The sequence below is a fragment of the Nerophis ophidion genome, linkage group LG11 (genome assembly GCF_033978795.1).
Source record: "Nerophis ophidion isolate RoL-2023_Sa linkage group LG11, RoL_Noph_v1.0, whole genome shotgun sequence".
Classification (NCBI taxonomy): domain Eukaryota; kingdom Metazoa; phylum Chordata; class Actinopteri; order Syngnathiformes; family Syngnathidae; genus Nerophis; species Nerophis ophidion.
The window spans coordinates 35967108-35992782 of NC_084621.1; the positions used below are offsets into that span (position 1 = coordinate 35967108).

A 25675-nucleotide genomic window follows, 5' to 3' on the forward strand; every position below is an offset into this window, starting at 1 on the left:
TTAAATGACTTTTTGCAACGTCGGGTTACTTTCGGTCAGCAGTTTTTTCTGAGCGGCTTCATTTCTCAGTCCGAGGACCAATCTGTCTCTTAATGCATCATTTAAACCTTGCCCAAATTCACAATGCTCAGCTAATTTCCTCAGCGCTGCAACAAACATGGTAACAGATTCCCCCTCTTCTTGATTTCGTCTGTGGAATCTAAACCTTTCAGCGAGCATTAATGGTTTGGGTGAAAAATGTTGGGTCAGAACATCCACTGTTTCTGCATAGGTTTTGGTCCCCGGTTTGGTGGGCTGCAGCAGGTCACGCAACAAATTATATGTCTTTGGACCCATCACTGACAAAAATGTGGGTACTACTTTATCATTAGCAATGTCATTTGCCAATACAAAAGTCAAAACGTTCTGCATATGCACTCCACTGTTCCACGTGCTCATCAAAAGGGCCAATATTACCAACAACTCCTGCCATTTTCCTTTCAGGCTCTTGGTTATAAGCAATATCCTCTGACAATTCCTCCTCCTCAGACGGGTCCTCCCTCCGGCAATGTAACGCGTCTCCTCTTCTCTTTTTTTTTTTTTTTCTTCGCGCTGTTCACAACAGACGCGCCAAATGCTAACTAGCCGCGTTAGCTTCTCTTCAGTAAATCACCGCCACTCATAAAACTTGACCACACACACACAATCCAAACATACCGCGCCCGTGGGATCTCAAACCCCCTCGTCGCCACTTGTTATATATGTTCCTATTATTTGTATGTTTGTCTACGACCCATTAAGTAGACGGGCACGGAGCTATTTCTTAGCGTGTCTTTATTTCAGCCGGCACTTCAATACAACGACACAACATCCGGATTCCCATCATGCATTGCTTACAACTACGGCAAGTTGCGATGTCCAAAACCATAAATATTAAAGATCTAAGAAAAATTTTTGGGAATGTCCGGCGGGCCAGATTGAAAAGCTTAACAGGCCGCATGTGGCCCCCAGGCCTTAATTTGCCCAGGTCTGGTTTAAATGGTATAATGAGTATTGGTGGTCCTTCACTAGTTAAAGATAATTGCCACCTTGAACAACACAAAATAAAGAAAATCAATCCAATTCATTCCACTTTATTTGTATAGCACATTTAAACAAAAAAAATGTTTCCAAATATAAAACCAATTTTAAAACAATATTAAAAAAAATATGATTAAAAACAGTTTTAAAGGGTAAAACCAATTAAAATAAGAAATAAAAAGCTACATTTAAAAACACAGAGGACTACACGACTCACGTAGTGTTAAAAGCCAGAGAATAAAAGTACGCCTTAAGACGAGACTTAAAACACTCCACTGTGGAAGTAGATCGAACATGGAGGGGCAGAGTGTTCCAAAGTTTAGGGCCGACCACAGAGAAGGCCCTGTCTCCCCTGGTTTTAAGTCTTGTCTTGGGCACCACGAGCTTGAGCAGGCTCTCTGACCTAAGAGCGCAAGCAGGAGTGGAAATTTGGATGAGGTCTGAGATATAATGAGGTGACAGTCCATGCAAAGCTTTAAAAGCAAACAGCAAGATTTTAAAATCAATTCTAAAATGAACAGGGAGCCAGTGCAAAGTCTCAAGAATTGGGGTTATGTGCTGGTGTTTCCTGGCCCCTGTTAAAAGTCGTACTGCCGCGTTCTGGACTAACTGCAACCCGGAGAGAGCTTTTGGCTAATGCCAGCATAAAGTGCATCGCAGTAGTCCAGGAGACTTGAAATAAAAGCATGCACGACTTGTTCAAAAAGGTTAAAAGATATAAACGGTTTTACCTTTGCTAAAAGACGAAGATGAAAAAAAAACACAAATTTAAAACGCCATTGACTTGTTTGTCAAATTTAAAATCACTGTCTGTAGTGACGCCAATGTATATAAATGATATGTTTATATATATATTTATATATATATATATATATATATATATATATATATATATATATATATATATATATACATATATATATATATATATATATATATGTATATATATAAATGACGTAAAACAATCCATGAAGCCAGTAATGTTACAGTAATCCAGTGTTGTAAAGTCTGAATGAGTGCAGGGCAGTGTGAGTGCAGTGACAGGGAGGATAGGGGGTTATCCCTCTGAAGCAATAAAACTGCACCCTAAATTGTACAAATGTTTGTGTTCAAGTAAGCTGGGAGCAAACTTTTTACAAAAGCAAATCTTATGTCATACTCACTTTGACTAGGACTTGTTTGGTTCTGTTCACAATCTAGTGCATGGAAGCCTAAAGGGTCAAAAAGGCTCAATCATGGATGAGTAAACTTTAGAGAGCACAAATACTTGTGGGGGAGTTCAAGTACCTAGGAGTCTTGTTCACGAGTGGGGGAAGAGTGGATCGTGAGATCGACAGGTGGATCGGTGCGGCGTCTTCAGTAATGCGGACGTTTTACCGATCCGTTGTGGTGAAGAAGGAGCTGAGCCGGAAGGCAAAGCTCTCAATTTACCAGTCGATCTACGTTCCCATCCTCACCAAAGGTCCTGAGCTTTGGGTCATAACCGAAAGGATAAGATCACGGGTACAAGCGGCCGGAATGAGTTTCCTCCGTCGGGTGGCGGGGTTCTCCCTTAGAGATAGGGTGAGAAGCTCTGTCATCCGGGAGGAACTCAAAGTAAAGCCGCTGCTCCTCCACATCGAGAGAAGCCAGATGAGGTGGTTTGGGCATCTGGTCAGGATTTTCGACCTGAGCCTTGAACTTGTCTAGTGTCTTCAAGATTTACGAAACTGGCATGTTAAAGTAGAGGTGGGGAAATGTACAGGAGAGGCCTTAAAGTACCCTGAGGGGTTACAGTACCAAACAGACATTTGTGGGTCCGCACGGTCCGCTCAGACGCTTTATGTGGCGCTGTGTGTTTAATGGCTGTGTGCTCTTGTGGGAACGTGCCCCCGGGGCTGACTGTGTCGGTCCTCCCTAATGACACACAGCTTCCTCTGCATGTGGAGGGCGCTGACCCCGCGTCGCCCCGCGTCGCCCTCTCTCAAACACGGACCATGCAGAGTACACACATCCTGCGACTGTGTGTTTTTTAGGATGCTGAAGTGGGGTCGCGAGCTTGGTTGTTTTCATGTCCCATCACCAGGGTCGCCCCCACCATCCTTTTAGGACTGGTCAAAACAAAGGTTCAATATTTGTGTTTATTCTCATTTGCTCTACTTGTGCCTGTAGTGTGTCTTTGTAACATCTGTAATTTGCTCAACCAGTATCCTCTTGAATGTGTGTGTGCATGTTTGCGTGTGTGTGTGTGTGTGTGTGTGTGTGTGTGTGTGTGTGTGTGTGTGTGTGTGTGTGTGTGTGTGTGTTAAGCCCCCGGCTGTCTCCATGTGGTTGTTATTTTAGGTCTTATTAAGGAATTCTCAGCCTCCCCCTCCATCGCTCTCCACAAGCAGGGTTAGTTTGGGGGGAAGAAATGGGGGCGGGGGGGTTGAAGGGGCAGAACAGAGGATGGTAATGGGGGAAGGCAGGGGAAATGAAAGGCATTTTAAGCTCGGTTTGAAATTTGGTTATTTTGTTGCGTTGTTTTGTGTGTTTGCTTAGCAAAGACAAACCTTGCCGAGTCATTCCATGAGTTGTCTTCTTTTAGGTGGTGATGATCAACTCTTCCAACCTGACCTTCATCCGGAACTTCACAGGGGAACAGGTAGGTGCCTCAGTAAAAGGATGCAATGGAGGGCAGAGTTTGGAGGTATCTACAAAACCCAAAACCAATGAAGTTGATTCGTAAATAAAAACAGAACACAATGATTTGCAAATCCTCTTCAACTTGTATTCAATATACATATACTGCAAAGACAAGATAATCAATGTTCGAACTGAGAAACTTGTTTTCTTTTTGTGCAAATAATCATTAACTTAGAATTTAATGGCAGCAACACACTGCAAAAAAGTTGGCACAAGGGCATTTTTACCACTGTGTTACATGGCCTTTCCTTTTAACAGCACTCAATAAACCTTTGGGAACTGAGGAGACCGATTTTGTAAGTTTTTCATTAGGAATTCTTTCCCATTCTTGCTAGATGCACAGCTTAAGTTGTTCAACAGTCCGTTGTGGTATTTTAGGCTTCATAATGTGCCACATATTTTCAATGGAAGAAAGATCTGGACTACAGGCAGGCCAGTCTAGTACCCACTCTATTTTACTACGAAGCCATGCTGTTGTAACACGTGGCTTGGCATTGTCTTGCTGAAATAAGCAGGGGCGTCCATGATAACGTTTCCTTGGATGGCAACATATGTTGCTCCAAAACCTGTTTGTTCCTTTCGAGTTCAATGGTGCTTTCACAGATGTGAAAGTTACCCATGCTTTGGGCATTAATACACCCCAATACCATCACAGTTGCTGGCTTTGGAACTTTGCGCCTATAACAATTCGGATGGTTCTTTTCTTCTTTGTTCCGTAGGACAGGACATCCACAGTTTCCAAAAACAATTTGAAATGTGGACTCGTGAGTCCACAGAACACTTTTACACTTTGCATTAGTCTATCTTAGATGAGCTCGGGCCCATTGAAGCCGGAGGAGTTTCTGGGTGTTGTTGATAAATGGCTTTCGCTTTGCATAGTAAAGCTTTATCTTGCACTTACAGATGTAGCGACGAGCAGTAGTTACTGACAGAGGTTTTCTGAAGTGTTCCTGGGCCCATGTGGTGATGTGCTTTACACACTGATGTCGGTTTTTGATGCAGTACTGCCTGAGGGATCGAAAGTCACGGGCATTTAATGGTACGTGCAGTGATTTCTCCAGATTCTCCAGATCTGAACCTTTTGATGATATTACGGATTGTAGATGGTGAAATCCCTAAATTCATTGCAATAGCTCTTTGAGAAATGTTGTTCTTAAAATTTTGGTCAATTTGCTCACGCATTTATTTGTTCACAAAGTGGTGACCCTCGCCCCATCCTTGTTTGTGAATGACTGACCAATTCATAGACGCTGCTTTTATACGCAATCATGGCAACCACCTGTTCCCAATTAGCCTGTTCACCAGTGGGATGTTCCAAATAAGTGTTTGATGAGCATTCCTCAACTTTCTCAGTCCTTTTTCCCCACTTGTGCCAGCTTTTTAAAAACATGTTCATCCATCCATCCATTTTCTACCGCTTATTCCCTTTCGGGGTCGCGGGGGGCGCTGGCGCCTATCTCAGCTACAATCGGGCGGAAGGCAGGGTACACCCTGGACAAGTTGCCACCTCATCGCAGGGCCAACGCAGATAGACAGACAACATTCACACTCACATTTACACACTAGGGCCAATTTAGTGTTGCCAATCAACCTATCCCCAGGTGCATGTCTTTGGAGGTGGGAGGAAGCCGGAGTACCCGGAGGGAACCCACGCATTCACGGGGAGAACATGCAAACTCCACACAGAAAGATCCCGAGCCTGGATTTGAACCCAGGACTGCAGGAACTTTGTATTGTGAGGCAGACGCACTAACCCCTCTTCCACCGTGAAGCCTTTAAAAACATGTTGCAGGCATCAAATTCCAAATGAGCTAATATTTGCAAAACATAACAAAGTTTTACAGTTTGAACATTAAATATCTTGTCTTTGCAGTCTATTCAATTGAATGTAAGTTGAAAAGAATTTGCAAATCATTGTATTCTGTTTTTATTTATGATTTTTACACAACGTGCCAACTTCACTGGTTTTGGGTTTTGTAAGTGTAGTGTGTGTGGCACTTAAACAGCAACAGACAACATACACTGTATGTCCAAATGTGGAATGTTTCAGTACTCTTTCCACAACTTGTTCTATAACAAGGTAAAATTCACAACAGGTGTGTGATCCATGAATGTCCTGGTTCTATTACAATCTATTTTTAAACAGTCATCTGGATCAGGATTTTCCCCATTTCAACTGCACCTTTTTTTGGATCTTTGCCTATCGTTCCCAATCATTATAAAAGACATGCTGATGGATGGTTTTTTTTGCATTCTAAATATTAAATCAATTTGATCAAAGGCCTGCTTACGATGGAACTTATGGGAGCCGTTTGATTCTGCCTATAAAGCCCTTAAAACATCCAAACTGTGACAATCTGTCACTTAATTTCTGATAGTTTTTCGTGTTTTGTACTTTATTCCCTGTTCAGTGCTCTTATTTTGTTATACTTCCTGTTTACTCCGCTGAGCACTGTTTTTGTCACACTCGCCGTTGATTGGCAGCGGTCCTCAGCTGCTGTCAATCAACATAGGTCTGTTTATGTTTCACTCGAGCACTCCTCAGTGCTCGAAGTTAATATCATGTTGAGAACGTTACTTTGCACGACTGCTTTATGTTTGCTTTTGTTATTTTCTTATGTGTATTAAATTCCTCTTACCTTCACTCAACTCTCCTGGATTCTTGCATACTCGGGGACACACAACTGCAGCCATGCGAGTTCCCAACACAAACACCTCCATTAGGGTTTTTGTATACATGATGTAAATATATATGTAATGTAGTAACAGGCACATTTACAGATTTTGATAATTTTAAGCATACGCTGGGCATTATTTCAAAAATGTATCAATGTTTTTTTTTTTTTTTTCTTCATCACGGATGACTGCTCACTGCAGACTATATGAGAGCCAACAAACATAATAAAACATATCTTACTGTACCAGGTCTGCTGTCATTAGGCTGCAGACTGCTGGGATGTTCATATATTCCCTTTTAGATGGAAAATGTCACATAATCTTCATGAAGAAACGAGGTGGGGTGGACAATACGCGCTTTTTGTGTCTTTTCTTTGCTAGTTCCAGGTCCTAAATGGCTCTCAAAGTGTCCAAACTAATCGTATTACCTACTCGGATGTCTCATGTCCAGGTGAGAGGCATAATTTATGATTTAAAATAAACTTGCAGGGAGCAGCGAAGCGATGAAGCAGCAGACTACTCGATGATGTAAACATGGGAACACACAGAATGATCATGTCGCTGCTATAAATAGTTTGTCTGCATTAGCGCTTATAATAAAAATATTACTAATACTTGGTTAATATTCAAGTCACAAAATGTAAATGGAGTTTTGTTGCCGCTTTTTGAATGGTTATTCATTTGATTTTATGGGCGAAATAGTGTAGCTTCCATTGGCTCCGCTGTAGCGGACTTTTAATTACGTTTATTTAATATTTACAATGCACTTTTTTTAATCCATCTTTTAGCATGTATTTCATAATGATTGAGAACAATAGGCAAAATTCCCCCAAAAAAGGCATTTCCCCTTTAACCAAGGTAAAGCGTCATTGTTAGTGTTGGAGCTAACACAGAGGAACTACTTTTTTCAATGCGCACAGGTGAGAAGTTGCTAATCCTTAAAATAGGCAAATACTGTAATAATTACATGGTATCATGGATGTGCCGGTTACTACGTTACATACATACTCACAGTGTGTATATAAAACGTTTTTGGAGGGTTTTGTTTTAGAGGGTTTGATGAATTAATTCCCCCTTGAGAGATGAATAAAGTTGTTGGAATTTAATTTATTGACGGAATAGAAGACTCCTCATTGCCTGCATTGTTAGCCACCTTGTACTAGCAGTTTTTTACTATTTTAAACGCACAGCAAAGAGAAATACGTGTGTTCTTGTCTCACACAGGGATTTTGGATGATAGGCAAAATTTCCTAAAAGTTTTGCGTTCCTTTAAGTTGCATTGTAAAAGTTATCATGCAGTGCATTTTAAGGTTTACCCTCAATTCCATTCAAAAGCCAAATATCCCTAACTTTTTTGATTGATATCGTGTTTACTTGTTTTTCCTTTCCTTTTACTTTCACTTTACTTTTATTTTCACTTTTACTTTTACTTTCACTTTACAAGTTCTGGGATTCAGTTGCAAAGGGAATCTTTAGTATTGAATCTATTGCAGTTATTGCCGGTATATTTATCCCAAGCGTGGTGAGTGGAGAGGGGGTTTAAATGGTTAAAAAATCTTTGAAAAATTCCCAGAAACTTTCCACTGGATGTTTGACTAGAATATTTTTGGTATTTTCCAAACTGGACATTATATATTTGTTGTGACTATTCATTCAAGTTTTCAAGATGATGAAGACTTCCGCTAAAATTACAGTACCAGTCAAAAGTTTAGACAAAACTTTTTATTGCATCGCATTAGCAAGTGTCTCCAAAATGTGTATTGTACTTACGTTGTGCACATTTATTGGACCGTGTGAATAACAACGTAGAACTGTCAGGCAGCTGTTGACTCCATGGAGTGGCAGCAGCTTAAAAAAAAAGAAAGTTAAAAACCTGCTACGAAGATTGACTTTAAATCAGGGGTGTCAAACGTATGGCCAGAGTGCCAATTCAGGCCTGCGAACAGGTTTTATCCGGCCCGCGGGATGAGTTTGCTAAGTATAAAAATTACTCAGAAAATTTTGAATGAATAAAGCAGCTGTTCTAAATGTGTCCACTGGATGTCGCACTACCAATTCTTTGTATCTTTGTAGATGATGCTACATAGGTACAAAATAAACCACATGATGTTAGTTCATCAGTCGAGGAAAATGATAAAACTACCTAAATAACATACTGTTTTTTTGATTTTGGTATAATTTTTTTATCTTGATAGATTGAAAATGAACACCAATGAGTTTACCGATGAACATTTTCATATAACTTATTCAGAAAATATAAATGACGAAAAATAAAGTATATATACTATTAATCGCAACAGGTAATTGTAAAAAAAAACAAAAAAACAACACCATTATAATTTCTACAATTTCAGAATGTGCTTGTTCTATTTTTAAAGAAACAAAACAATCTGAAGTTGTCTTTATTTTTAAGTTATCGTGCCGTGATTTTACCAGTCTGGCCCACTTGGGAGTTTATTTTTCTCCATGTGGCCCGCGATCTAAAATTAATTTGCCACCCTTGCTTTAGATTCCACAGTACTGTATTTTTCGGATTATAAATCGCTCCTGAGTATGAGTCGCACCGGCCGAAAATGCATAATAAAGAAGGAAAAAAACATATATAAGCCGCACTAGAGTATAAGTTGCGTTTTTGGGGGAAATGTATTTGATAAAATCCAACACCAAGAATAGACATTTGAAAGGCAATTTTCAAGAACCCATTTGTGAATTTGTTCCTCGAGCTGTTACCACCTAGCTTTTAGCCCGCGATTAACTTTTTTAGTTTTCTTCATTTCAGTAAGAGTAGCCTCCGCTTTTCGCCAGTCCCTTCCAAGTTTCTCGCTTACTCAAACTTTCTTTCTGCTGCTCGATTGCCGTTTTCTGCTGCATATTTCACTACTTCCAGCTTGTTATCTGCTGTATATGATTTCCTTTTCCTTCTCAGTTTTTATAAGTTACCGCCAATGTTTAAAGGATACATTTTCATAGGTACGGAAGTAGTACACTGCAAAAAGTCAGTGTTCAAAAACAGGAGAAAAAAATATATACAAAAATGAGGGGTATTTTATTTGAACTAAGCAAAATTATCTGCTGATAGAACAAGAAAAGTTGGCTTGTCAAGACTTTCCAAAACAAGTAAAATTAGCTAACCTCAATGAACCCAAGTATATTCTCACTAATAAGTGCACTTTTCCTGGTCGAAAAAAGAGACCTTTTTGCTCAATATGTTGAAAAATATTCTTAACTCAAGTAAACGCTAATGCCATTATCTTGACATAATGATATGCGGTTGGCATCATGATTTTTTTTTTTCATGCTAGAAGTAAGAAATTATTACTTTAATAAAGTAGTTTTATACTTGTGAGTGCTGATGACACAGCTTTGCAACAGTTGATATTCTAGTTTCAAGCATGTTTTACTCAATATAGGTCATAAGGGAGTTGAGGTACAGACCGTGGACTCATTCAAGTACCTCGGGGTTTGGGTGGACAATAAGCTGGACTGGACTGTTAACGCGGACCACCAGTACAAGAAAGGACAGAGCAGGCTGTACTTCCTCAGGAGACTGCACTCTTTCAACATTTGTAGAAAACTCCTGTGGATGTACTACCAGTCTGTGGTTGCCAGTGTTCTGTTCTACATGGTAGTGTGCTGGGGGGGCAGTACATCTAAGAAGGACAGCTCCAGACTTGAGAAACTGATCAGGCGGGCCGGTTCTACAATCGGAATGAAACTGGACTCACTGGTGACGGTGGCAGAGAAGAGGACTGTTGACAAACTAGTGAGCATCCTGGATGATGCCAGTCACCCTCTGCATAGCGTTATCAGTAGCCAGAGGAGCCTGTTCAGTGCTAGACTGCTTTATCCCAAGTGCAGGACTAATAGACTCAAGAACTCCTTTGTCCCACACGCCATTAGACTGTACAACTCCTCTCTGGGACGGGGGACGGGGGGCATTAGGATGACAGGGGATGCAAAACATTAACAGTGCAATACGTTTTCATAACATGGTCACTACTGCCTACTTTGTCTTGTTATATTCTTATTTTACTGTTATATTGTTATTCCCATTGTTTTTATTCTTTTTGTAATATTTCTCTATTTTGTTTCCTTTTAAACCCCCATTATTTACTTTTTACTTTTTTCTTTAAATTGATCTCAACTCTGTACACTGCTGCTGGAATTTTAATTTTCCTGAAGGAACTCTCCTGAAGGAATCAATAAAGTACTATCTATCTATCTATAAAATCTCAGCTACAAACTGTAATATCTTACTGAGATAATTCAGGACCAAAACAAGTAATCTGTTTAGTGAGAAGAATGATCTTATCAGACAGAAAATAAGCAAATGACACAGCTTTGCAATAGTTGATATTCTAGTTTCAAGCATGTTTTACTCAATATAGGTTATAAAATCTCAGCTACAAACTGTAATATCTTACTGAGATAATTTTGGACCAAAATGAGTAATCTGCTTAGTGAGAAGAATGATTTTATCAGACAGATAATAAGCAAATATCACCCTTATTTGAGATATCTAATCTTACTTAGCTTTCAGTTTTTGCGGCGTAGCAGGTAACATATTTTTTTCACAATGCACGTGTGTGTGTGTGTGTGTGTGTGTGTGTGTGTGTGTGTGTGTGTGTGTGTGTGTGTGTGTGTGTGTGTGTGTGTGTGTGTGTGTGTGTGAGACGATTGCTGATATACACCTTGTCTCTTACGTGAATGAGATAAATAATATGATTTAATATTTTACGATAATGTGTTAATACAATATAATGTGGTCCCTACACACCGGAGCTCTTGTAAAAAGAGCTCAGCAGCACATGCACTTTTTGCGTCGGATGAAAAGAGCACAGCTCCCTCCCCCCATTCTCACCACATTCTACAGAGGCCCTATAGAGAGCCTGCTGACCAACAGCATCTCTGTCTGGACTGGAGCCTGCAATGCCTCAGACTGGAAGTCTCTCCAGATAGTGGTGAGGACGGTGGAAAAGATTATCTGGACTCCTCTTCCTCCTATCCAGGAGATCGCAAAAAGCCGCTGCCTGACCAGGGTTCAGAAAATCTGCAAAGACTCCTCCCACCCCCACCAATAACTGTTTTCACTGCTGGACTCTAGGAAGAGGTTCCGCAGCCTCCGTAGCAGAACCTCCAGGTTCTGTAACAGCTTCTTCCCTCAGGCCGTAAGACTCTTGAACGCATCATAATTAAACTATCCCCTCAACTACCCCCAAAATGGATTAACTCACTGGAATAAAAAAGACAATATAACATACATCCATAAACATGGACGCATGTGAAAAAGTGCAATGTCTTTATCTGTACAGTAATCTGTTTATTTATATCTGCACCTTATTGCTTTTTTTTTTATCCTGCACTACCATGAGCTTATGCAACAAAATTTTGTTCTTATTTGTACTGTAAAGTTCAAATTTGAATGACAATAAAAAGGAAGTCCAAGTCTAATAATTACACACATAAATCACTCCAAAGTATAATTCGCACCCCCGGCCTAACTATGAAAAAAACTGCGATTTATAATCCGAAAAACACGGTATATTATCATTTAGTAAATTCCTTCCTCTTTCCCTCAGATGGCCTCTTATTTTGGCTACTCTGTGGCTGCAACCGACCTGAACGGCGACGGGTAGGTGCACCATGTCACTGTCACTGGGACTTTTTCCACACTGAAACATCCATTTAGACTCCAGCATGTGTGTCCAGGATGGATGATGTGCTGGTTGGAGCACCCCTCTACATGGAGAGGGAAATGGAGAGCAAGCCCAGAGAGGTGGGAAGGGTCTACTTGTACCTGCAGACGGCTCCGCTCACCTTCACCACCCCTGTGGCCCTCACCGGCACGCACACCTTCGGACGCTTTGGAACTGCTATCGCACCTCTGGGAGACATCAACGACGATGGATACAACGGTAAGCTGGAGGAGTGAAAGAAGGCTTGGGAAGGAAAAGATACAAAGGAAATTAAAATGCCAGCTAAAACAAACATGCAAGAGTAATCATAACTCCCCCTCACATGCTTCAAATCGTTTGTCCTTTTTCAGGCTGATAGTGAAGTGTGGAAATATGCAACGTTATTATTGCAGATTTTCAACGTCAACATTTTGTTTCATAGGAATACTTTTATAATTTGTGATGGTGTATTGTGTTACCCGTGTTTATTTTTACAAGAAGATACGTGTTGCATTTCGAAGAAGGCAGAGGGATTTGAGGGTTTACTTATTGTCGGTTCTTAGTGCACAGGTTGTATGAGGTTGTACAATTTGAGAGTTGACCAGATTTGTGTTGAAAAATATACCCTTAGACTATGGCAGTGGAAATGGCAAGATACCGGTACCTTAATTCAGCAAGCATCAAATAGTTTTACCTGGGTGTGTGTTTAGCTCTTTTGTTGGCATTGCGTGACTCGTATTCCAAAAAGGAAAACAATTGAGGCGCCGCTGTGAGATCAATAACCTTTGCATTACACTTTTGGTAAAGCTGTGTTTTATGTTTGTATTTATTTAAAAATGTACATTGAGCTCAATTGGTTCTGTTACAGAGCTCTTAACTCAGAACAGTTGAATCTCAAAATGTCTACTTTCAAAATGAATTGAAATCAATGGTGCTTGTCCCCACACAAAACAGCACAATTTTAACATTACACACACTTTTAGATGATAAATATTATATAAAAACAATACAACATAATGTACTTAGAATGTCGTTTTTTGATGTAATGTCCAGCATTTACCTTGGAGTGTGGACATCTACGATATTTTCTTTTAACTGCTTCTCCATCAAATACACCATCAGCAGCCATTCCCTTGACGTACTGTCCAATATTTACCTTGGTGAGTGGACTTCTACGATATATGCTTTTGAGTTGCTCCTTTGATCATCAGTGTTGCTCTGCCCCCCATATAGGACTTATGACTGCAGACCCTCACACCCTGCTCACACTAGTGAAAGTCCTCCCCTCCGGCAGGCATTACAAATCAATGTACGGCAAAACAACCCGTCATAAGAACAGTTTCTTCCTTCAGGCTATGAATCTGATGAACCATGTAAAATAAATCTGGAATCAACCTGTCACTCTGAACATACTAACTCATGCTCACTTCATCATGCTTTTGCTCTGTTCTATTCTCCACTACTTTATTATTTATTAGCCTTTTCCATATTAGTTATTTAAGTACTTGTTTGTATTTTTGTTAAAGGGGGGGTTTTGCTTATCATACACAATCTTTATAAAAGACACATGTTTTATTTTTATTTTCTCATGCATTCTAACTCTTAAATAAACGCTAACAAAGGTCAGCTAACAATGGAGCCTATGAGAGTTGCTCTATTCTGCCTATAAAGCGTTCTAAAAAACATCTAAAAGCCCCAATCGTTTTATATACTGTACATGCTGTAAGCATACATGTAATGTAGTAACAGGCACATTCATAATAGCATGTAATATTGTGATAATTTCAAGTTAACGACGGGTATTAATTTCACAGAAACATCACATCGTTCGCTTTTTCCTTCAACAACTAACACTAGCATCATGGAGCAGTGTTGCGAAGTGCTGAAGAAGAAATACAAACAAGAAACATAATAAAACAATCAATGTCGGCTCTCACTGAAATGACGACTGATGGGATGTTCATATCTTCTCGTTTAAATGAAGAATTAATCGTAATTCTCAGGAAGGGTTCAAATAAATGTGCTGTTAAGGAGCGTTTTTCTGTGTCTTTCTTGCCATCTCCAGGGCTAAGTTGAATGTCAAAATTGCACAACTTCCAGGTTTATGGCGAAAACCTTCTACTATGCAGGTGATAAGCATCTAGAATAAATTTTCACCCACTCAGAGGCGATGCAGCAGCTCACCGGTAAAATATGTCATTATATTAGCATAAGCTAATTAGCTTTCTATCATCACGGCGCAGCTAAAAATACGTCTGCGTTAGCACTCATAATAACAATATTGGTAATTCGCATTCGGTGCATTGTTAGCTACTTTGTACTGGCTGTATTTTAAGAGTTAGAATGCATAAGAAAAAACATGTGTTCCTCTTTTATATAGGAATGGATTGTGAATAATAGCCAAAATCCCCCCCCAAAAATGTGACCTTCCCCATTAATCCCTGTTCTTTTTCCTAATTCCTATTTTCACCTGACGGGTGTATTTATGTTGTCAAAAAAAGTAAAACAAAAAAAAAAAAGTTAAAATCAACACAAGTTCATATTTAGAATGAGTGTCTTTGTTGAGAATGACAATAAACAAGGAAAAAAACTAAGTATGTCTTAGTTTCCAGACATTGTTTCAGTTCTCAGGGCTGTAGCAGGCTCATGAGTGCTGTTTACATTGTAAGTTTACATTGTCATATTGAAGCTTTAAATAGGTGTTAAAGGCTTTGTGAGCCACTCTGTCCGTCCGTTTGGGACAAATGTTTCTCAGTAAGTCCCAAAAAGATCTGTGTCTGCATATCCCGTACCTTATGGGGTATGTTTGGTCTCTGACAGAGGAAATCCCATCAAACGCCCTTCTATCAGGAAGTCCTGCGATAAAAGCTTGTCTTCTTGAACATGTTTCCTGCTGTGATGTCCATGTTTAAAGCCTAAAGTTATTTTTAACTCTGCACATGTGCCTGGCGATGGAAATCATCTGGGAGTGAGTTTTCGTCCGGGAGCCTAGAGTTCATTTCTCTTTTGTGTGTTTGTATTATCCTCACATTGATTGGACTGACACACACACACACACACACACACACACACACACACACACACACACACACATTCTTGTATTTGTTACATTCTTGAGACTTCAGAAAAATGCCTACCTCTTTAGGACCACCCTTTCTACATGTATAATGATTTGTATGTACAACATTAATAATATATACATACTATGCAAATAAAAAAGGTAAGCTTTTAGTTCATTTACTTTAAGTTAATACAAGTCAAACAAAATATTGTCGCGTCCGAATTTAGCTAAGTGAGCATCCCAAGGATTAAATCTTCACATGCTTTTTCTTTGTATTTAGCAATAAAAAAGTATACTAATAATAATAATAATGATAATACATTTTACTTATAAGGCGCCTTTCTGGGCACTCTAGGACGCTGTACAAAATCAAAACAATAAAATCCAATTGATCAAATAACCATATAACCAGAAATGGAAACTACTGTAACATATTAAAGGGTCTTTCTGCTTGCTAAAATAATGGTAAAAAAAAAAAAAAGGAGACCAATTAATACTAAAATAAAGCTTATTTTACATGATATTATGTAAAATTTCAAGCAGATGCTACCAAAATAGTATATAGTCTAATTACCTTTAAAAAAAAAGACAATGGAAGCCTGCGATGAGGTGGCAGCTTGTCCAGGATGTACACCTCCTTCTGCCCTAATGCAGCTGGGATAGACTCCAGCGACCCTGAAAGGGAAAGTCGGTAGAAAATGGATGGATGGACAATATGTCTCTACCTGTATGTACATACATATATATTTTTTTATTATAAATGTTGGCCAAACGGGGCGCATTTCAATTTCTTACACACACTTGTTATTGCATATGCTGACCAGAGGGAGAGCACTTTTAAAACCGACACACAGTCAATTTGAAAAATCTATCCCTTTTGGGACCACCCTCATTTCGATCCATTTCACCACCAAGGGTGCAAATGATATCTCAATTTTTTTGTTTTTTGTAATGTGCTTAAGGCCGATGACAAACGAGTCATGGACCACAGATGGCCCCTGTGCTGCACTTTGGTCATCCCAGCTGTAGAAGCTAACAGTTAATGAACACTATAGTCTTAGTACCGTAGTGTATTTGTTCATCCTGGATTGAACTTTCACAGTATCATGTTAGACCCGCTCGACATCCATTGCTTTTGTCCTCTCCAAGGTTCTCATAGTCATCATTGTCACCGACGTCCCACTAGGTGTGAGTTTTCATTGCCCTTATGTGGGCCTACCGAGGATGTTGTAGTGGTTTGTGTTGTGGTTTGTGCAGCCCTTTGAGACACTAGTGATTTAAGGCTATATAAGTAAACATTGATTGATTGATTGATTGATTGATTGATCCTACGGTCACACATAAGACGCGGGTTGTCTCACGTCAGAAAGAGAAGTCATACATTCAGCTGTTCTCCTGGTGGGTTTTTTGGGGGGATGAATAGGGAAATACTTCTTTAGCTGCCGTCTTGTTTTATCATATATTGCTGCCTTTGTACATGCCAATGTTTACTTTAGTATGCACATTAAATCAACAAAAAAATCCTGACTTTGGAGCAATGTTCACGGACTCTAGTATTTGGCTCTCTATTAGATGCAATGGGACCATGATTTCGGTCCTAACTTGTTCATCGGTCTTCATATGGAAGGTACTTTTCCTTGTTGATGTCTCAAGGAGGGTAGCAATACAAGAACACACACACACACACACAGCATGCAGCTTCAAGCTTGTATTCTATCTATAACGAATGCATGCACATCTGGTCCTTGTGCATGACAACCATGCAAGTGATTTATGTTTTACTTATTAATGGACTTCGTCTGTTAATGTGTCTCCCCCCGCCCCATTAAACTATCAGGTCAATAGCCAGTGGATCAATAGTGAGGCTTTCACTGGCATGTAACATAAATCACATCAAGCTGTCTGTCAGGATGTGACAGGCTCCCAGGGGCCACAGAGCAAATGGAAGCTCTTAGTGACATCCGAATACTTTTTTAATCTAATGAGCGCTCGCCTGTGTCTACGCCTGATTTGGTTATTGGGGATGACATCACAGAGTCGTCACAAAGACATCAGGGTTGTTAGTGACTTTGTTTGTTTTTTTTTTTGCTGTTTTTCAAAAACATACCTGTACCACCCACCCTCCTCCGCCTGTTGTGTGTGTGTGCGTGTGCGTGTAATCACTGAAAGATCCTGTCTCAATCTCATCCATTTCTCATTATGCTGTTTGTTTATTCTTGAGAAAACGACAACACGCACTCTCATCTTGCATGCTTTGTTTACAATCAGCTGTAGGACGATTTGACGTGCGTTTTTATTTTTTCAATCATCTCTACAAACGTCCTGTCACTGTTAGTCAACTGCATCTTGGTGATACAGGGGATAGATTTGAAGGGCTGATTACGTCATACTTCCACAATTGGCTAGACAAGCTCAATTCGATATGAAAATTTTTCCATGAGGGAAAAGTACCAAGCACTACAAAGTAGTACCATTTCCAGTACCTGGTCAGCTGGGGGTCCAAGCATGTCAAAGCCATACCAAATTACCGTGTCGGTGTAACTTAAGATAATTCACGGCTAGTCAATGTCCTATGAAACTATTATCCCCAGTAGATTTAGGATGCAATTGTGTCAATGATAAGAAAACTCCTTCGTGCAGAGTGTGTATAAAACTGTGTCAGTCAGTTGTTCCATCATGTACTTTTGTACTCAAATTCCTCATTATTTGCTGTTTAACGAAGACACTAATAATCCTTCTCTCCAAAAATGAGCAATGTCGCGACTGCGGCCATCCATGCAAATTCAACCAATATCCGTGAATTATGTGGGCTCTCACAAATTTGTCCAATGGCCGCAAGCTGCCTGCCATTTTGGCCAGCTGAATTTGTCTCTGAGCGGTACTCAAACACGTACGTCAGCAATCTAATATGCCTATTTAGTGGCCTAATGGTTAGAGTGTCCGCCCTGAGATTGGTAGGTCGTGAGTTCAAACCCCGGCCGAGTCATACCAAAGAATATAAAAATGCGACTCATTGCCTCCCTGCTTGGCACTCAGCATCAAGGGTTGGCTATAAGGGTTAAATAACCAGAAATGATTCCCGGGCGCGGCACCGCTGCTGCCCACTGCTCCCCTCACCTCCAAGGGGGTGATCAAGGGTGATGGGTCAATTGCAGAGAATAATTTCGCCACACCAAGAGTGTGTGTGACAATGATTGGTACTTTAAAGGCCTACTGAAACCCACTACTACCGACCACGCAGTCTGATAGTTTATATATCAATGATGATATATATATACGTGTAAATATATGATATATATATATATGTATATGTATACATGTATATGTATATATATATATACATATATATGTATATATATACTATGTATATGTGTATATATATATATGTATATGTATAAAACTGTATATGTATATATATATGTATATATATACATATATACAGTATATATATATACATATATATACAGTATATATATACATATATTTATATATTGTATATATACTGCATATATATATACATATAGAAAATTACATATATATATATATATATGTATATATATATATATATATATATATATATATATATATATATATATATATATATATATTAGGGGTGGGCAAATTAATGCGTTAATTACGAGTTAACTCATCAATCTATTAACGCCTACAATTATTTTATCGCACGTTTGCGTTTGTTGTTTACATGCTTTTATTTTGTTAACGCCTTTTCTTAAAAAGATGGCGTCGCCCGGATGGGCTTCAGTGTCGAGAGGCTCTTAGTAAAGATGGAACATTTGGTAAAAATACCGGACAATTCTGCAAATTTCATGGCTGGCTTACAGCGTGGTCACTCCGGGATCACTTACGACCGCCAGACAATTCTGAATGTGGATAGATTGGGCCGTTTTGGACTGATAGACGCGTGCTTGCTAGACCGGCTAGCTAGCATGGGAATACTTTGCCGGCTACATCCAGCGGCCTGTGAAGCAGCGGAGTATATGTGTTGTCTGTCTATTTATGAATAATGCAGACGAGGAGTGTTGGCTGAGTTCTTAACGTTTGCTTTCAGAGCGTGCACATCACAACATACAAGATGCCGTCATGGCGACACAACCTATACCGGGCTACCGCTCATGCTCGTCACTCCTGTTGCATGCTGGATAGGGTAGTTCTTTTTCTCCCTGGCTCATAACATCACAATATAGTACCATGTATATGCGTTCAGTTTATCAAAGCACCAAGCAAACAATGGGAAAATTCCCATCATATCAATTCCTAGATATGGTCATAATTATTTTAAGTGCACTACGCAGAATAAACACAACATTATTAATATTGCTACTACAGATAATTTGATAAAAAAATTCCTAAAACAGCCCACTACTTATAATATAGGTTTTTTAAACATAAAATCCCTGATAAAAAAAATGTTTCTGCTGTTACCTCAGAAATTGCCTGTTCGGATGTTATGATTGTAGCTCAGAGATTTGTATGTAGATTATATTTATTTTCCATAACAAACAGGATAACTTAAATACCCTGGCAGTGGTAGTAATAATCTAAAATGTTTGTATTTACATTTTTTGAGTTGATTTTCATAAAATATGCTATTTAACTGCTACTGTTTAACAAGGACTGATTTAAATTGTGTTTGCACAACAAATGTTTTGGCGCTTTTGTTCATGTGGGGGAATATTCCAATAAAGGTGCACTACACACTACTTTTAAATTCATTATTGGGCTTTGCGTATACAATGCAGTTAATCGCGATTAATCAGAGAAATAGTGCGATTAACTTTGATTAAAATTTTTGATCGTTGCCCAGCCCTAATATATATATATATATATATATATATATATATATATATATATATATATATATATATATATATATACCTACCTTACAACAGTGGTAATAAAAGATGCAACCTATGCTTAAAAGAGAAACTGTTTATTATATATCATCCAGATCTATCATCCCTCAACAAGCGCAGTGAAATCATTTCAACATGCCGCCACAGACGGAAACACCTCCTAGGTAACACATGAGCCAATCACCACACCCTACGCCTGCCTGTACCCACCCACTCTGTGCTCTATATAAACCATTGCATGTGAATGCTTCCATTAAAATCTCCTGATGATTGAGGGAACCCCTCATGAAACAGATCTGTAGAGATGAAGTAGTCTTGTGATTTTTTTTCCCACACCTACATATTGCGCTCTACCACGGTATCAAGCACTATTCTCTGGATAATCCAATCAAGACATATTCCGCTCCAAATTGACATTTGTTGAGCACCGTACGGCGATCCGAAATGGAAAAGTTCAGCATCGACTACTCCACGAAGAACATTCCCATACCCGCGCAGAAGGACTACAGGCAAAGACTCATAGAAAAGACGGAACACTTCCTAAGAAGGATGCGGTGGAAAGCACACTTTTTCCTCCACCCTGAAACAAAAGGAACGCAAAAGGAAACTTACGGATTCAAATCTACCAAGAACCCACCCACAGTCAAGGAATTAAAGGACTTTGAGAACGACATGCTCAAAATGATACAATCAGTCAAATTTAAGCCAGCCCGCAACCCATTCCTCACCAAGCTGAAAAATGACACGAAGCGCATCAAGAAAGTAAGCAACCTCATCATAGCCGCCAATAAAACCACAAACTTCTACAGAATGGACATACCAGAACATAACTCTTTACTGGACAAAAGCATCACCAAATCATACAAAAAAGCGCGACCCAACACTTTACAGAACATCCACCTGGAAAACAAGCGGATCGCAACCGAACTGGACATTGAGGACAGGGTGGACGCCACAGCCAACAAAGAAGCCTTCATCACATTGAAGGACCACAAACCCAACTTCGCAAATAACCCAACATGCCGACTAATAAACCCAACTAAATCCGAAATAGGAAAAATCAGCAAAATAATCCTGGACACAATCAACACAAAAATCAAGGACAAAACACCACTCAACCAATGGAGAAATACAGCAGCAGTAATCAAATGGTTTAACAACATCCAAGACAAACAACAACACAACTTCATCTCCTTCGACATCGAAGAATTTTACCCTTCCATCACGCAAGACCTACTGACCCAAGCACTAAACTTCGCCTCGGACTACGACTCAATCACAGGCAACGAAAGAAACATCATCATCCACGCAAAGAACTCCATACTCATCCACAACAGTACACCATGGCAAAAAAAGAACAATTCAACATTTGACGTTACTATGGGGAGTTTTGACGGAGCAGAAACGTGCGAACTCGTTGGGAGTTTCCTCCTCTCCCAGCTTGCTAGCCTCAACCTGAACCTTGGTATTTACCGTGATGACGGACTGGCAGTGTGCCGCGCCTTGCCAAGGAGCAGCGAGAACACCAAGAAGCGCATATGCCAAATCTTCAAAGAAAACGGCCTACGGATCACGATTGAAGCCAACAAGCAAACCGTCAACTTCCTCGACGTCACTTTCAACCTGAGAAATAACAGCTACCAACCATTCACGAAACCCAACACAACACTCCAATACGTGCACCATGACAGCAACCACCCACCCACCACCACGAAAAGAATACCTACCGGAATTAATAAAAGGCTATCGATGCTGTCATCCAGCAAAGCTGAATTCGACCAAGCAACCCCCCCGTACCAGAAAGCACTTGATGAAAGCGGATACAACTTCACCCTCACCTATGAACCCACTTCAGGAAACCAACCAAAAAAGAGCAGAAAACGAAACAACATCATCTGGTACAATCCGCCATTCAGCAAAGACGTCTCAACCAACATCGGCCGCAAGTTCCTCACTCTGATCGACAAACACTTCCCCAAAGGCAACACCCTAAGAAAAATATTCAACAAGAACAACATTAAATTGAGCTACAGCTGTATGAATAACATGCAACAAATCATTTCAAACCACAACAAAGCAATTGCAAAAGGACTGCCTACCCCCAGACTAAACGACTCTGAAACCAATAATGAATGTAACTGTCGCAAGAAACCTGATTGCCCTCTCAACGGAAGGTGCTTACAGACATCAGTCGTTTACCAAGCAAAGGTAGTACGCAAGGACATTAACACATCCGACACGTACGTAGGATTAACCGAAGGAGCGTTCAAAACAAGATGGAATAATCACAACGCCTCCTTTAGAAACCAGACTTTGCAGAATTCTACAGAACTCAGCAAACACATTTGGAACCTCAAAGACAATAATGTTGAATATTCAATAACATGGCAAATTCTTGCATCCAGCACACCTTACAACAGTGGTAATAAAAGATGCAACCTATGCTTAAAAGAGAAACTGTTTATTATATATCATCCAGATCTATCATCCCTCAACAAGCGCAGTGAAATCATTTCAACATGCCGCCACAGACGGAAACACCTCCTAGGTAACACATGAGCCAATCACCACACCCTACGCCTGCCTGTACCCACCCACTCTGTGCTCTATATAAACCATTGCATGTGAATGCTTCCATTAAAATCTCCTGATGATTGAGGGAACCCCTCATGAAACAGATCTGTAGAGATGAAGTAGTCTTGTGATTTTTTTTCCCACACCTACATATATATATATATATATATATATATATATATATATATATATATATATATATATATATATATATATATATATATATGTATGTATGTACACGTTAGGTCAGGAAAACACACAAGAGGCTGGTTCATCCCTACAAGCCTGTTTCCCAGGTTTCCCTTTATTATATTATATATATTATAATATCCCCTGAAGAGCAGGTTTCCCAAAAAAAGCATTGCAATAGATCTTGATATACTGGAATAAAATTGTTGATTAATCATGAATAGAAAAACCCTTTTCAAGCATAAAATAAACGTGTCTGCAACATACACCTTCAAGCATAAAATAAATGTGTATGCAACATACACCACCAAAGTTAATTTGTTATAATGAATTAAAACAGTACAGTAGTTTAACAATTAGCTTTGCGTCTGTGCTTTTACTACCATCCGGTGTCTACCTTTAAATATATGTGTATTTAAATGTAAATTAAATCAGTAATAATAGTTGTTTACAAATTCTGGTTGTAATTCTGTGCTTTTGGAGGTTAAGCTTACAAGGAACACTTACACCATTGATAACAAATTCATAAAATCACAAGTCAATACTATTAGAAAAATAATGCGCTTCAAAATATTACAACTTTTGTCGCAACTTTCTGAAAAATCAGCTGCAAATATAGGCATTTTAATCCAACAATCACACACAAAAAGCCCACGAAATCCTGGAAGACTGAATGTTGACATGTTTTCTCTGTGGTTGTTGCGTGACACAGACATTACACTACTGCCCAGAATGCGTTGCTGGCATCATTTCAGGGATTTTGAGTCATGTTTCACTGCAGATGGATTACATATTTTAGAATGTTTAATCAGTATACATTTAGTTTATTACTTTAAATCATTCATTTTGTCATTGTATCATTCATTACGAAGGTCCTGGGTTCTATCCTGGGCTTTGGATCTTTCTGTGTGGAGTTTGCATGTTCTCACCGTGACTGCGTGGGTTCCCTCCGGGTACTCCAGCTTCCTCCCACTTCCAAAGACATGCACCTGGGGATAGGTTGATTGGCAACACTCAATTGGTTCTAGTGTGTGAATGTGAGTGTGAATGTTGTCTGTCTATCTGTGTTGGCCCTGTGATGAGGTGGAGACTTGTCCAGGGTGTACCCCGCCTACCGCCCAAATGCAGCTGAAACAGGCTCCAGCACCCCCCGCGACCCTGAAAGGGACAAGCGGTAGAAAATGGATGGATGGATGGATCATTCATATGGGTCATTAGCAATTTTCCCTCCAATTTTTCATGTGTGAGCAAACGGCAAAACTCCTTGAGCATTCAGTGGCGCACATGTGAGCGACGGCAGACGTGCACACTGTTATGTGCTTATATTTTTATTCGATTTTGTGCGCGGCCTAGATTTGCCGTGCGCAGAGGACGCGTGAGCAGTGTGCGATTGCACAGGTGCGTACCTTAGAGGGAACGTTGGTCATTAGTGCTGTAGGACACTTTTATTTGTATGCTTTGACACAACTGTCGTGTAACATGCATGGACACTTGTGGAAACTCACAGTAACTCATAACACTGTGTGTGTATACTGTATACAGTATACACACACGGTAGTATTTATGCTCTCTCCTCCACAGTCTGCTTCATGTGGAACTACTTGTTTAGGCTGAAAGGGTCTACGGACAAACAGGATGTCTCAAGGTGTTTATGCACTACAAGAGCGAGACATTCCTTGTGTAGGTTCATGCATTCAGTATGTGCACCAAACTAGTCTCAATGCATGGACAAGGTCAGATATTTGTCTACTCTAATGTGTGTTTCTTTGTGTGGGTTTTTTTCACGTGTGCAAGCCGTCTGCAGGAGTTCCAAGCATTAGTTCAACCTTTTATGGAACTATGCCTACCTGCTCCCATGCCAAGAATTATACGGGAAGATCAGTGGAGCTCTTACATTTATCCCAAAGATATGGAGCTCCAGAGCTTGAGACTTTGTCTCAAAGACAGTTAAAGTTAACCCGACTTTCCCCAAAAATTACAGCTTTTTTACTTGGGCTGTTCATAAGCTTCTATTTTATGAAGACGTGCTGAACAACTCACACTGAAGAACATCTCTGAACAACTCACACTGAAGAACTCCTCTTCAGCACGTCTGAAGAGGAGTAGGAAGAAGCAGAGCTTATTTAATTGTACCCGTTTTCCACATCTGTTACTGGCAATAAATTCACACCACAACCTTTACATGTTAGCACTTACAATATATTTGATTATTTATCTTTACTCCCTGTGTGGAAAAAGGAGGGTGTTGAACTATGAAGGAATTCGGAGTTTAATAAAACATAACAGTGTAAATGAAAAGGAAGAAATACAAATCTAAAAATAACATAAAATTGTTAATACATGTCAAATGAGTAAGTTAGAATAAGTGGAGACATTAAATAAAGATAAGTAAATCAAAAACACTTGAGAATAAATGTGTGAATGCTGAAGTAAAAATGTTGACTGACTCGTAAAATAAAAGTATTTTTCTGCATGTTGAAATAACGTTTTGTTGATAAAACATTTTGCTTAGTATTCTAGGACGTATTCTATGTTATGGTAGAGTTGCCAATGTCGATCAATGACTCCAAGGTACATTAAGGTTTGTAAGTTTTCTTCTTATATGTCCTTGTAATCGACATGATGATAATTGTCCAGTCCCTTGATATCTTTAAGAACAAACACGTCCTTTGGCTTCCTTCGGTTCTCCATTTAACAATGTAGATTTTACAATTGGTGCTCCATTTCCACCTGTGTTGATGTTGTGCTTTGTCCGCGAAACATTGATGTAGATGTTGGTTCATTTCAACTTCCATCTCTGCCTCAGCAATACCACTTTGATTTTCAATTGCTTCACTTCATATATTATTAGGTGTAGTGTTACTGGACGTTGGAATGAATGCATTGATGTTTTCCATGTTTCA

At 39.5% G+C, this 25675-nt stretch overlaps 1 protein-coding gene across 1 annotated transcript in view; it reads left to right on the plus strand.

The window, feature by feature from the left end:
* Nucleotides 1–25675, plus strand: part of itga8 (integrin, alpha 8) — a gene marked incomplete at its 5' end in the record, with an annotated part of 193850 nt that overhangs the window by 75738 nt on the left and 92437 nt on the right. The window contains 3 exons of the mRNA XM_061914761.1: nucleotides 3626–3682; nucleotides 11979–12031; nucleotides 12109–12314. Of these exons, the coding sequence (XP_061770745.1) occupies nucleotides 3626–3682; nucleotides 11979–12031; nucleotides 12109–12314 (316 nt within the window). The remainder of the gene's footprint in view (nucleotides 1–3625; nucleotides 3683–11978; nucleotides 12032–12108; nucleotides 12315–25675) is intronic.